The sequence below is a fragment of the Prunus avium genome, chromosome 1 (assembly GCF_965620075.1).
Source record: "Prunus avium chromosome 1, drPruAviu1.hap1.1, whole genome shotgun sequence".
NCBI lineage: Eukaryota > Viridiplantae > Streptophyta > Magnoliopsida > Rosales > Rosaceae > Prunus > Prunus avium.
In genome coordinates, this window is record NC_142284.1 from 55441474 (window position 1) to 55456050 (window position 14577).

Consider the following 14577-nt stretch of genomic DNA (forward strand, 5'->3'; position numbering starts at 1 on the left):
ACTTGGTGATTCACAAATAATATCAAGAAAATAGGAATGAAGGATAGAGATTTGTTATCCTAGTGAGACCATGAACCCTATGGTGGGAAAATTTCTACATGAAGATGTATACTCTACAGGTTTCTACTTGGACTAAATCTATAAACTGTAGAAACCAGAATTCTCAGTTTAATGAGCCGTTTTCAGAGAATAAGCAAGAGAGGGGTCTGATCTTTATCCATAAAGGACGCAAAGTTTTAATTGTATCATGCTGGTTTCCTTTCTTACTCTCCTTAGATAATTAAAATATCATTTTCTTGTGCAAATGAAAAAACTATCAAAAGTTTATTATGTTAAACATGCTTACAGTTACAGTTCTTGATATGGCATTTAGCATCCTCAGTCACAAGGGGTATTTTATAACTAAAGACAGAGGAAGATTTTTAAAAGGAGAAGCAGCCTACACTCATGCGACAATAAGACTTTGAATCTTGATCTAATATCTTTTACATTAATTGAGAAACTTTTAAGTTCTTACATTAAAGGGAGCCTCACAATTTTTAAGAGTTGGTATGTTCATTTCTTTTCCCTTAAACAAACTAACCTTGTTTTTTAGGAGACATAGATCATTTGACATTTTCATTGCCGATAAGTTTTCCCTCTGTTTTGTTTAGTGAGCCATGGACGACCCTTGCTGCTGCTATGGCAGAATCTGCCCTCTTGACAACTCCCTCAAGCTCTCCAACCTTCTCCGACAACGACATGACATTTGAGTTTGTTGACTGAACTAACTTGTTCGCAGTATCCAGAGCACTGCATAACTGGGATAATTTTAAAAAGAGAAAAAAAATCAGAATATATACAATATTTTAAAACTCGCAACGTTGGTAATTTCTTAACCCAAGCACAAAAATTTAGTGTTACTAAATGCTCTTAACAAATATTAAAAACCACTAATAACTTTTCAGAAGCTGTCCACTGTATACATCAATCCACAGTGTACCTCAATCAACAAAACATTCACGATGCACCCAATGAAAATCAATATGTTGTTGTACCAAATAAAAAGTAATGTGCTATCCTTCTAACCTTCTGTCCATACAACTTTGAAGGAATTGCCAAATAGATTATGGGGCCTTTTTTCTGTGAGGAGTGATTGTCAAATACATTACAGGAGGTTTCTTTCTACATTAATTTGTATGGTGTTATGAGGGTTTTTCTTTCTACATACCTAATTATGTAAATGATAATTGTAATGCAATAGATTTTACCATAAGGGAAAACATAAAAATGCTCATCCATGCAGAATCTATACGTATGCATTTCATATCTTCTAATACGGATCATTCATCACCTTCAAAGTAAGAGCTGCCCATGAGTGGTCTGTACCCACAAGCGCCTCGTTCAACTGCTCATAGTTCTCCTGAAGCAAACATGGTATATGGAATAAGGAACACTCCCATATAAATAAGAGAATGCAACACTATTTTTAAAATGCAGAAAACTGTTCTCTTTCAAAGCAGTTAGCAAAACCTTACACCAACATCATTTAGACCAACACTTTGATGAAATTAACCAAATTTGCTCATAACCTCAAAAATCCAATTTCCATATAAAGTTATGCACTTTACCCATCTGCCTATTGAACACAATACATTTACAATAATCTGATAGCCATAGATAATTGGGTGAACAGTACTTGATGCATAACCAAAAGGTCCTCAAGTCCAAATTAGTATTTATTATTTTCTCTTACTGGGTTTGCAAATTTCCAAACAAAAATGTGAAAAACCCACCTAATTCTCAAAAGGATTTTCTGTCATGCAAATGAATTCAAATAAATGAGAATCAAACAAGCAATGAGATTGTGAAATAAGAAACCTGGAATAACTTGGTGAGGTCCAAGCTTTCAGTGGAGCTGGAAATAGGAGAAGATGAAGAGGGTTCATGTTGTTGTTGTGGTGGTGGTGGTGGTGGTGGTGGTGAAGCATCTGATTCTCCTACATCGCTCAGCAGATCGCCTATGCATAGAAGAGGCCCTCCTACACCTCTCATCATCTTTCGCTCCTCCTTTGATTTCACTCCTCTTCCTCTATAACTCCATTATATCAGGTGGGCCAGAATTTGGGCTTTCCTGAAAAAGACCCGACCAGGCCCATGTAAGTAAGGACCGAATCTCAGGGCACAAAATCAAAAGTTTTACTCAGTAGACTCTGGAAAGCTTCATCTTCTCGGCTCTGTGCCTGATCAGGTGAGCTTCAATTGCCGTACACTTCAATGGGTATCAATAAATTTTCAAACTTCAATCGCTATTTGTTCCTTCTTTTTTGTTCTGCTTTTGCTTTGGGCTTTTACACTGTGTCTAGGGTTTTGGTGATTGCCCATGTCCAGCATATTAGTTTGATGTTTTTGTGTTCATTTGAAACACTTTCACAATCAAAATCTTCTCCAGAGCTTCATGGTTTGACAAGTATCCTATTTAGTAAAATGAGGAAGAGAAGCTACAGTTTTTTAAACTGACAACAGAGTGAAACAGGATTGAGGTGGATTGCTTCTCATAACCACAAAGTGTAGCTAAAAACAGAAGAATGGGAAGCCAAGAGCCTGTTAAGCACCTTGAGGATTGCTCAGTTTCCAAGTGAGTTTAGTCTTTCTTCCTTTACTTGTTGAATCTTTACTATTTCTATGTTTGTGAAGTGTCACTGGTGCTCTCCAAATTTTTGAATTAATAAATTTCTTGTTTCAAATATCTTTACCATTTTAGAACTGCAGTGACTGTAATTCTTATTAAAGCGTTGGGAATTCATTGGAAGTTTGTGGCCTTTTCTGGTTCTTAGCATGAATGAGATAAATGTTTGACAAAATGATCCTTCTCATGTGTTCCATGATGACAGTATGGCATTGGAAGCAATGACATATTTTATTGGATGTGTTAAGCAGTTATATGATAAGCTAAGGTTTAACATAGAAGATTGTTCTACCTGTGTGATCATACTTTGTTGAATTTTCTTTTTTAACTCTGCATATTCAATCATTTCCTGAGCTCTTGAGGGTGCCATTTTTAAAGTGAAATTTACTTGTTTTCCAAATCATTGAACAATAAGATAGATCAAGGCTTCCCTATGACAGATTTTGCCTATAGTCACTCACATTTCTAACATTAACCAATGTTCTTGGTGTTATGAAGTGTTTTTCGTCACATATCATGCATAGATCTTGAAACAGTTTAGTCATTATATTATTACATATTAGTGTTCCACATGTCAAAAAGAATATTATATAAATTGATGTTGAAAATAAATTAACAGATTTCTATACACAACTTGTTTTGACCTGTCTACTGAAACTTGTTTTCACAATTGCCCTTCAATATCGAAGCTATCCGGAGTACTGTGCTGCTTTGTTCCTCATTTTTATGGTTGTTTATGGAGATTGATGCTTCTCATTTTGATTGTTTATCTTGTCCCATGGATCCATGCTTTTTCATGAATGAGAAAAATGTTGAGGCATTCATTTATTAGCCCTCACTATTTTGTATATCTTATGAACAATTATGAATAAGATTTCTAGATTTTTGTTACATTCTGTCATATCATTTGGCTTAACTTCAGTACAGCATATCAAATTCACTACACAATAGGTTCTTAAGCTCTTGCTCTTTTTGGCATTGTAACGATAATCTTTCCCGGTTTCATCTTGTCCTGGTTTATTTTTTACCTTGAAGAGTAGTTAAGTGATACTCTACATGATTATCTGCAGCGCATTGGGCACTTGGGTATTTTCAGTAGCTGGGGCGTTGCTAGCAATTCCAGTAGGGATAAAAAAGAAATCTTTAGCTCCACTTGTGTTCTTTGGCACAACTGGTACCATGCTTGATATTATTATGGGAATCACTCAGTGTGAAAGAGAACATGCTGAACGCCAAAAGCAGCTCTTAGATGCCCAACATTCTGCAACTGATGCTTCTTTTGCTGAGACCGGAGCCGAGTCCTAGTCTTGTGCATATGGAGCAATAGGCCGCATTCTTGGCTGCTATCATTTTCTCTTCAGATTGCTTTGCTGTAAAAGCTAAATCCCTTTCTGTAATGATGACTCTTTGTTTCTGTTCGGAGCTCTCTTGTTTCATGGGTTAATAATCACTCAGAAGTTGTTAATTATGAATGAGTTCATGCTAGATCTCACTCGGATGAAACTTCCATATGAAAATTGCTTTGAAGCTGAGCAGAAAATTTATGACTCATGAACCTTAATTGTTACAACATGAACATTAAATATTATAAGAAGATCATTTGGTTCTGAAGCATGGCATCTGCACAGAAATCATTTCAAACCTCCCATTTTCCTTATCCAAACCAGCATTTACATTGACTTCGAATCTGAAAGGGCTGTTCTTTCCTTGCTGCAGCAGTGTTTTCAGAAGAATCAACCAAATCCCATAGAGGTCCATATTTTCCTGAAAACGGTGTTTTCCCTTTCCTTCCAAGCTCTTCTTGTGTACATCAGATGAACAAGAAACCAAAACTCCTTTGTCGGTGGCAGCTTTAGGTTGCCCGATGCTTTTAGCATTATGTGTGGGAATCTCTTTTAAATCAACTTCTCCAGCATGCTTTCTCCCCCTATAGCATGAATAGACTCTTTCAGCCTTGATGTTCCCAAACAAGAGCTCTGCGGCCTTGTTTCTGACCAGGAGTGGCGCATAATCCGATTCGTCCCATACATACAACTGCAGATGGATCAAGAGAAATAGCCATGCTTAACATGCATATAACAATCAAGAATTCAGAAAAACAACGAGGCTGAAACAAATCATGGTTGAAATGTTAAACTAGAGGGGAAAAAAAGTTCATACCATGAAGGGCTTGTATATGAGGCTTATGACATGAAGGCGGTTCAAGCTTTCCGAACAATAAAGTGCAACTCCATTCTGCTTAAACATGTTCTCACTGCAGAGAAATGCACCAAAGAATTCACCATTGACATTAATTAAGCAACCAAAATCACACATTGCCATGGTACCAAAGCATAAGAAATCTCAGATGCTCTGATATCCATACCTGTCCAGCTCCAAAGGGGAACCACAAAGCTGGCAGCCTGTACAAATGAGATCTGTTGCTAAACCGCCATCTCCTGTTTTATATAATCTCCTACGGACAAACATGTCTTCCTTGTCAAGTAACTCACATTCAGCAGAAGATGACAAGGTAAAGGGCAGAAAAATTTCAGCAACGGATGCATAAAAGACGGCCTCGCAAGAATCGGGTAGGCGTGATAATTGCGAAAGTGAAAAACAGTCCTTAGGCTGTTTCCTCTCTTCCGGGAGCTTCCAGTTTCTTGAGAGTTGCCCCTCCTGCAGCTGACAGCCATGGAACTCATGAGTTGTGTTGCTCTTCTTCACCCATTCTACTACCTTTCTAAGCTTTTCTTTTGTTGCTATCCCAACTCTACACTCCTCTATCAGGTCATTGACACCTAAATATTAGAAGAGCAACCTCTTACACTTTGGCCTCTAAAAGTTATGAGCATGTAACGTCTTTTGCCAGACAATCTAACATGTTATGTTGTCATACTATCAATCAAGATTATTCTTTTTGTAAATTCTTTTCGTAAATAAAATATCCCAATTCACAGCCTAACAACAGGTCGGACATTACACTCTCTTTCAGTGATTTGTAAAAATATTATACCTTTAGTAAGGATGGAATCATAAGGGTGAAGTAGACATTGTAAGGATGAGTAGTGGTGCGTTCTGGCCTCAACAACATCACCATATTTTGTTATCTTCACATCTGAAATCAAAATACCACCAAAATAAAATTAGACAGTGATTAATTGACAGGCTAGAATGTATATATCAGCAAGAAAATTCAAATGTATAAGATTAATTGGATTTTTAAAAAAATAAATCAAATAAAAAGATTAAAGCTTGCAAGTTGCAGCTTTACCCACTTTGTAACAAAACGACGTCGCCAGCTACAGCCATGGATGCCATTGGCTTCTGCCATAAGGATACGGAGAAGAACGGTCTCGTCTCATCTCCCACTTGGATATCCGTTCGGATTACCTCTCCGCCTTTTGACAATTTATACTTTGAGAAAATAAAATTCTTATTTTAAAAATATAAAAAAGAAAAAGAAAGGAAAGGAAATAGCAGACAGAGAGTCCAGAGAGATACGACACCTGAAGAGGAGTCGTTCGTTGGACGAAGACGACGAGCTGAACGTAATCGCCGACGTGAAGCGCCGCCTTGGACAAGTCGATGAGCGGTCCGTACCATCCGATAACTGACGCCATCTTCTTCTCTTTCTTAGATTTTCCCGCGAAAACTTTCGGCACCTATTGTTTGGCTGCGCAACTGGACATCTTAACTTTTTCTTAGAATAATATTTTTTTTTTAACCAAAAATATTAATTTTCTAAGGTTTATAGTTTTATAATTCTATTTTCGGAAAAATGTTAATTTTATAATATTCATAGTTATATAATTCTTCTTTATTTCGGAATAAATCTTAAAAGATTAATGGAATAATGAGATGGCATAGCATAGGGTTGGAAAACCGGATAGAAAAAAGATTCCAATAAAAAATAAAAACCTCTTTGAGAAAATAATTTATAAAAAAAACTAACGCATTTATCATGAAGAACATCAAATGTTTAGTTTAATAATCCTCATCTCATTCAGAATAAATACTCAGAAAGAAAGAAAGAAAAATAATTCATTGCATAAACAAACATAAAAAAGTGTTACCTTGTTTCATTTGAGCACAAAGATAACATACATGTGATTCAACTGGGAGACTACCAGTCGTTTATGACAGACCAAACATATAGCTAATGTCTTACCACTAATCCTGGTCACCCAAAGCCAAAAACTTTATTGGGCAGCAGTCCAGGAATATATAACACAAAAGAAAATTAAACCACAAATTCGGCTAAGAAACTCGGTGTCTAAGCGCCAGCCACGGGCGCATTTTAACCAAGTTACACTGGATGGAACTGGCCAACAAAAACAGGGGCCTCTTCCAGTAAAGCAGCTCTGTTAAAAACAGCTGCTATAAAGCCAATGCCACCACCACCACACACAACCACCCACCCTTATCAACACCTCCCACGAAAACGTTTCAGCATAAGACATATCCCATAGAGCATTGGCAGAGATTAAACCGTAAAATTATTATTTTCTTCTAAGACTCTATTCGGACTATACACTAGTTTCGTATCTACAACAGAGCCTGCCCATTGCCATAAAAAGCCCTATCATCATTTATCTTTGTAAATTTCCATTCATCGCAAACAAGTGCGTCAACTGATTCAAAACCCCAATCTAGCAGAGATATGAGCTCATGTATAGCCTTGCCATGATATCAATGGGTCCATCATCACCCCCAATTGCATGAAGTACTACAGGAATTGTTGAAAGAACACGCAGAGTCAGGGGGAAAACCAGAGGATCGATTTCACTCTCGTTAGAACAATGGGTGGCTACACCAACATCTTGGGCTGCAGCACCTTCATTAGTACTATTTCCAACTGCACCCAGTTCAGCTTTGAGGTCATAAGGTCTTATGACCAAGGCAACATCTTCAAGTGCCCTAAATTTACCAGGACTACCTCTCCTGAGCGAGCGTCTGTTAGAACATAAAGTCAGCACTAATGTGGATGTGGCATCAAGCCATTCGACCATCAAGCCCTCAACTTCATCATAATATATTCGACGTTCAACCTGAAGGCAATGTAGTAGGTGTAACAGTTAATTGCAAAAGGATCCCCATACTGCAGTCGCATAAAGATACAAAACAGTTAGAAAGCTACTTACAGCTAGCTTGTGGATATAAATGGACATGAATCTAGGTCCTAGACCCATTACTCTTGCTTCTGATGATAAAATCTGAAACCAGGAAAAAACAACCCAAATATTAAACACAGAAAAAATATATATATATCCAATGCATAAAGTGCAAAATGAGAGCGCTCCAAAATGATTATAGGTCCACCTCTTTTACAAACCATTAGCTCAAAGACAGAAGATTCAAGACAAGGATTGCTAAGAAGATGCTATAAGTCTCTTTAACACTAGATGCTAGGGAATCAGATGATGCCATGGTCACTATGAAACAACACAAATTGATACAAGATAGGAGCTCATCAGTTCATTTTGGCACATCAAATTATAGAATCATCATTCTCTACCAGGTTACAGGTGATGAAATGAGAGCCGAAAACTTGTGACACACTGCTCTTCAGCTAAATAGCAACAACGAAGATAGATTTACCATCTTAATAGGATTCAGGAAGTACAAATATATCCAAATAAACTCATGAGTTCACATAATATGAAAAAAGGTCCCGACACAAAAGCATCATTATCAGTCACATAATGCAGTATGATATCATTAACAAACCAAAAGAGAGAAAGAAAGCTAAAATAAAATATCATACCTCTTTTTTCTTCAGCAGGGCCCACATGTAGAGCTTGTCACAAGCATCCTTGACATGTCTACTGGCCAGCTTCCTCTCATTGCAATAAGCAGCAACATCAGTAAGCAATTCAGAGCAGGGAATTCTATGCTTTATTGATGCAGCTGATAACGCTTCCCTACTTTCATAGGACTCAGCAGCATCTTTATCGAAATAAATACCAGTGAAACATTTCATTCTACATTCATCTCCCCTGTTAAAATTATTCAACATTCTCCGATGTTTCAACAATAACTCCTCAGCTTCTATAGCCGCGGCTAGCGTACGATGCACTACAATATCAGGATACCGACGTAGCGGTGAAGTGAAATGAGTGTACAGAGGAACTGCCAACCCGTAGTGACCCCAATCATTTTCTTTGTCTTTCAATTCCCCACTACAAAAATAAGCAGCCAGCTGCATTGGCTTTGTGGCATAATTCATGAGAATATTGAACAGAACGCAATCATCCTTGAGCTTTTCCCTGATTTTCTCTAATGAAAGTTGGAACTGACCAGAAGAAGTTGTATCCAATTCTAGACCATGCTTGGAACAAAATGCTTCAAATTCCCTGAGTTTGCGCAGGTTAGGTTCCGGGTGCCTTCGCAGTAATGCACTATCAGGAAAAGCTCTAGATATTACTTCGGCCGCTGTTCTATTCGCTAAAAGCATAAACTCCTCCACAAGAAAATTTGATTCCTTCCGTTCAGAATGCATGCTATCATACGGAACTCCATATTCATCAAACAGAATAACAACTTTAGAACTCTCAAGCTGAAGAGCCCCATCACTAAACCTCCTCTCCTTCAAAATTCTGGAAATTTCGTGAAGATCTTTAACAGACCTAAGTACATCAAACCATTCAAAATGGCCATGCAACTGAGGACGACCATTTCCTAGAATGTCCACACTTTCTAAATTAAATTTCCCATCAATAATGTCTTGAGCATGTTCATAAGAAAGCTTGCAACATGATCTTATCACAGTGCGGCCAATCCATCGGTCAACAACATCCCCAGCCTGATTCATGTCCAAGAAAATTGAAAATGCAAGTCTCTCTACTCCTGGGTTAAGCGAACCAACATTCTCTGAAAGCAAAGGAGGTAGCATTGGTAATTTCCTCCGTGACATATACACACTTGTTGATCTAGATTGAGCTTCTTCATCTAAGGGTGTGCCAGGTAAAACAAAATGTGACACATCAGCAATGTGGATACCAACTCTGTAAATTCCATTGGATAATTTATCAACTGAGAGAGCATCATCTAGATCAGTGGCAGTAGAAGGGTCGATAGTAAATATGCACAAGTTTCGGAGATCTCTCCTAGTTTGGAATTCCTCCTGAGGCACCTCCCAGGGGAGATGAGGAAGGCAGGAAAGTGATTCAGGAGAAAACTCAGATGAATTAATTGCATTTTGAAACAAAATTGCTTCAATTTGGGGCTGTAATTCACATCCCCGCCCAAAAGCATTCAAGATGACAGCTTGGGGAGCAGAACTTTCTTCATCCCATTCATCAATTTGTGCAGCAAACAACTCCATTTCGATTGTTTCATCACCATTCTCCAATCTTTTCTTGATTGAATCAGGAAGGTTTCTCACAAGGACCACCATTTTTGGAAATCTTGGGTCAATTGGGGTCATCTGGATGTACTCATGGTTAGAAAATGACAAATTTTTGTTCTTTCTCATGTCTTTTCTGCAAAACTCCCTGTAAGAAATCCACTGTTTTACATTAAGAAAACCAACAATAGCATCTCTACGAGGAGACCTTTCAACGATAGCAACAACCCTGCCAGTTGGTCGTTTTGAAGGGAGTGAATTGATCATGGCACACAGCCTCTCTACTGAAAGTCTAACTTCATTCTTCTCAGGAGAAGAACCTGCTTGTATAGAATCTGACGGCAAGGGGTGCCTTCCAGCAACATGATCGTAACTTGATTGTCCAATTGGCCCTGAATGAAAAGATTCACCCACAGATTCCTCAGGACGTGATCCCCTCTCAGGAAGCAGGCTACTTCGATCATTACCATACAAATAAACCTCATCTACCTTTGCTTTACCTTTGCAGTTATAACCTGCAATCACATTATTTTCTAGTTGCAAATTAAAATCATCCACCGGTGCAGAACTGGTACAAGTTCCAGCTGACCCTTTCATCCTAGGCCATAACGGTAAGGGATCAACCTTAACCACCACAATGTCTCCTTCCACCTACATATAAGAAGTCAGTACAAAGCAATTATGAACTGCACTCCCCACGAAAAAAGGAATGTTACAATAACATTATACGCCAGCTACTTGTGGGTATTCTATACTGAAAAGCAAATGAGCCAGAAGTTCTTCTAGTGAAGACACAGAATATAACAGATAATAATTCCACTTACAGCTCTATTCTGCTCAGCAAGTCCACCAATGAGAACATCTGTTGGTACTCCATCAACTTTGCAATAGGCCTACCAGCACAGAGCACAGTATGCATATTATCCACCCAGCAAGTTATGAATGAGGAGCATTGAGAAATCTTAAGCCCACACTACATCTCCATATAAGAAGAGAAAGAAATAAGATCACAAACCTCATGTCTGTTGTGCGCATTGACTCTAAACAAAGCTTTAAAAGCTTCACCTTTCTGAAAAATAAGATAAAAATGAGTCTCGGTAAGTACTTTCTTCAGCAACAGAGGTCCATTCAATACAAATAGAATCATATACAACGAGTAAGCAGCACAGGAATCATGTCATTAAGACCTAATAAATTTACCTCTAAAGCGTCATTAGTAGCCTCCATAGACCAGTGTGGAGCAAAATATTTTCTTCGAGCATAACCCTCAATGTGATGAGGAGGGATATCCTTTAGTATAAATATTCCAGGTGATTCTCCACAAGCCACTGATTCAGGACAAGAATTTGCAAACACTCTTCGACCAGGATCACATGGGAGAGAATGTTGATTTTCCAAACTTTGCACATCCTCGGGATTTTCTTGTTCATTGATGTGTATAGTTGGCAATGAACTGAAGGGAAAATTAGATGCTTTGATCATTCCATGCTCATATGGAGGATGCAGGACAAACTGATGTTGCTTCAAGGATGTGGTTACATGATCAGACGTTCTTCCATTTCCCAAGCACTCAGAAACTTCACTGCGTATTTCATTTGCTGAATTAGATGCTGCCATTAGCAAGAGGTGAAAACCAAATATGAAAGTCAGCACCAATGAACACACACAACAGAGAAAGTAGACACACACAAAAATCAAATCACGACAGTGCATTATAGGAGCAAAAGAAACACCGCATTAAAGGGTAGGAAAAGAGAAAAGGCAAACCATAACAATATTTATAAAGATATTCACTATTAAGAACGATGTGTGACTTATTCAGCATGATGACATCTCATTCAGTAAGCGTACTAATAAAGATGAAAAGAACAAAATAAGAAATTATGCTTTTTAAGCAAAAATATCTGATAAATACTTGAACCTAGAATTCAGAGAGCATTAGATATCTCCAGCAAAGTCCAAATTGATCCAATCAGGTAGTGATTACCTTAGAATTTGCAGGATAATCCCACTCCTTGACTAGGATTTAGATTACCCAGCAGCTAAACAGCACCAATAGGTTACTGACAGAAGCATAAACATAAAAGACACAAAAACACGAAAATACTAATACCCACATTAATCAAATTTTCTGTTTAAACCAAGTCAAGACTGAGTTTGTACCTTCAAAACTCAGGGACACAAAACCAGTAATTCAGAAATGAAACTTGCTCAGTGTGCTTATTGTATATCCGAAAACCAATGAAATAGGAAAAAAAAAAAAAAAAAGGGAAATTAATCAAAGTACCTGAGGCGGAAGAGTTTTGTTTAGATCGGCGACGGCGCTGCTTCTTCTTCTTCTCCTTATCGCCATCTTCAACCCTGTCAACCACAGCTTGTACAACCGCGCCTTTCATAATTTCAAGAACAAAAAACAAAAACCCAATCTCCGAAAGAACCCAGAAACGAAAAACAAAACAAAAGCAAATAAGATTGAAAGGAAGCTTTGAAAAACACGAAAGAAGATCTTTTTTAGAAAGATCTGAGATAGAATTTTGAGGCGTCTTCCGATTGGGAAAAAATATACGGAAGGAACCGCAAAGAGAGAGTGACAGAGAAATTAAAGAAGTTAAAACCAAAATAATGAAACGGAAAAAAAGTGAAAAAAACGGAGAGGAAGAAACAAACAAGAAGAAGAAAAGAAGAGGGGGAGAGGGAGTTAGGGTTTTATAAGAAAGTGGAAAACACAGTGAGAGAGAGATTTTGGCGGTGGTGGAGAACAGGGTATAGAGGTGGGGGAGAAAAGGACGTGATGATTGGTCGGCTAAGCTAAAGAAGACATGAGGCGCCGACTTTCGATTCCTTTGTCTTTCCCTTTTCTTTCTCTCTCTCTCTCTCCCCTCTTCTTTCTTTGCCTTTTGCTTTTCTTTTCTTCTCTTTATCGCTTCCTTTTCTTCGCTTTTGGTTTTTTGGGAAAATTTTCTAATTAAAACGAAGGATTACATTTTTTTTGGTCAATAAAAGAGAATGATGACATTTGACACATGTTTGTGTTATGGTTGAGTGGTTAAAGAACACATTTTTAGTATGTGGGAGATTTTTTATTAAATATTTTATGTTAAAAGTTGATTACATACTTTTAATATTGAGCATTGGATTGTATTCATTAAATATGTTGGTAGTCTCTTAGATGTAATTCAACGGTCGAGATTAGAAGTATGTAACCAATCCTTAACTTAAATACTTATTGGAAAATGCCCCCTTAGTATGAAGTTAAGGGCGAACCTATGAAGAGGCTCCCACTACGATAAAATATTAGCCCACTTATCTTTTAGAATTCTTCCTACTTTTTTGATTTTTTTGGGTGAACTGGGGGAAAACCCCAAACAAACTAAACAAACTAAACAACAAAGATCAAACGGGCCCTAGACACCCCTAACAAATCATCCACCAAATAAGTCTCAACCCAACTTTGAGCCTCATCAAAAACGCAGATGCCAAGATCTAAATTATAACTCCAAGCAGCCAGTCGATCTGCAACAGAATTCAGCCTATTCAAGCCACCCAAATCAATTTTTTTTTCCTTCTACCTACTGAAATCCTACCATATTTTCTATAAAAATATATATATAATCCTATCCTATGATATTAATTAGCCAAAAATTCGTGGTTATAAAAGATCTCCCAACAAAAAAAAAAAATTAGCCCACTTTTATAAAAATTTATGGGTCTGCCATTGTATGTAGTAGAATAGTTATAAATTAAATAAATAAATAAAAAGAATAGGATTTTGTAATTAAAATATAAAAAGTATCAATTGTTGGGTAAAGATGAGTAGAATCGTTGTTAGTGAAAGAGTTCACCTAAGATTTGATATAAAAATACAAAAATGTAAATAATAAAAATAAAATTGTTAAGAATTTGGGCCATTTCATCATAAAAATCATATGAAATTTGAACTTATTTCGACTGCGATGATAAAAGTTTGAGAAAATATATATTATTTTGTTACATCTCATGTACTTAGTCACTAGACTCATTAATGTAGTGATCTTCCAACAAATCATTTTGCCAATAATATAATTTTTGTTCAACAATTATATATCATGAGATTTGAGTACTCGTGACTTCTTTCAATAAAGTAGAAATCAATGTGAAAAAATATTACGTAAAATTATATTTTATTATTTAAGGCGATGCTAGAAATCAATTACTCTCTCAAATTATGTTATTCCATGCGTGAGAGTGGGAAAGCCTTTTTCACATTGAAATGTGATATAATTTATGATGCGGCTTTGAATGTATTGTCCCCCATTTATACCTATTAACTAGCTTACCTAGCTCACTGCTCCTTATCTTGAAAGACTTGTTTAGTGCCACTGCCACTTTTGTTGAGGAAATATTCATGAGATCGTGCCGCTCATCTAGAGATATGTTGGAGCAAAATCATCTATATTACTAATTTACTATTAGGATGCTTCTTTTACCAAATTCATCATCAATTATGCATATGGTTCAAACAATACTTTGCTAGGGCACAAACAATCATGAGTTTCTTTGACATGATAGCATAAATAAGGCTATGGAGATATTTTGAATTTTG

The 14577-nt window shown here is 37.1% G+C and overlaps 4 protein-coding genes across 7 annotated transcripts; 1 reads left to right on the forward strand and 3 right to left on the reverse strand.

The window, feature by feature from the left end:
• Positions 1-305: 305 nt before the first annotated feature.
• On the reverse strand, positions 306-2037 carry LOC110752864 (histone-lysine N-methyltransferase). Its single transcript, XM_021953619.2, has 3 exons — positions 1861-2037; positions 1334-1402; positions 306-800 (listed from the first exon to the last, which is right to left on the reverse strand). The coding sequence occupies exons 1-3, from the start codon at positions 2035-2037 to the stop codon at positions 606-608; spliced, it is 441 nt and encodes a 146-aa protein (XP_021809311.1). The 3' UTR covers positions 306-605.
• A 53-nt stretch (positions 2038-2090) lies between these two features.
• LOC110752871 (uncharacterized) lies at positions 2091-4136 on the forward strand. Its single transcript, XM_021953632.2, has 3 exons — positions 2091-2230; positions 2516-2617; positions 3739-4136. Exons 2-3 carry the CDS (start codon positions 2568-2570, stop codon positions 3971-3973), a joined length of 285 nt encoding a protein of 94 aa, XP_021809324.1. The 5' UTR covers positions 2091-2230; positions 2516-2567; the 3' UTR covers positions 3974-4136.
• A 93-nt stretch (positions 4137-4229) lies between these two features.
• On the reverse strand, positions 4230-6533 carry LOC110752849 (uncharacterized). Of its 2 annotated transcripts, none has more exons than XM_021953609.2 (6): positions 6157-6533; positions 5926-6048; positions 5664-5765; positions 5034-5448; positions 4829-4922; positions 4230-4702 (listed from the first exon to the last, which is right to left on the reverse strand). In XM_021953609.2, the coding sequence occupies exons 1-6, from the start codon at positions 6251-6253 to the stop codon at positions 4265-4267; spliced, it is 1269 nt and encodes a 422-aa protein (XP_021809301.1). In that variant the 5' UTR covers positions 6254-6533; the 3' UTR covers positions 4230-4264. The 2 variants fall into 2 exon arrangements, with proteins under 2 accessions (XP_021809301.1, XP_021809297.1); XM_021953605.2 differs by having other exon boundaries at positions 5926-6064.
• A 140-nt stretch (positions 6534-6673) lies between these two features.
• Positions 6674-12897, reverse strand: LOC110752832 (Ribonuclease II/R family protein). Of its 3 annotated transcripts, XM_021953581.2 has the most exons (8): positions 12283-12897; positions 11196-11605; positions 11011-11064; positions 10820-10888; positions 10496-10646; positions 8415-10387; positions 7792-7863; positions 6674-7698 (listed from the first exon to the last, which is right to left on the reverse strand). In XM_021953581.2, exons 1-8 carry the CDS (start codon positions 12389-12391, stop codon positions 7300-7302), a joined length of 3237 nt encoding a protein of 1078 aa, XP_021809273.2. In that variant the 5' UTR covers positions 12392-12897; the 3' UTR covers positions 6674-7299. The 3 variants fall into 3 exon arrangements, with proteins under 3 accessions (XP_021809273.2, XP_021809264.2, XP_021809281.2); XM_021953572.2 differs by having other exon boundaries at positions 8415-10646; XM_021953589.2 differs by lacking the exon at positions 12283-12897 and adding an exon at positions 11983-12030 and having other exon boundaries at positions 8415-10646.
• Positions 12898-14577: the final 1680 nt, after the last annotated feature.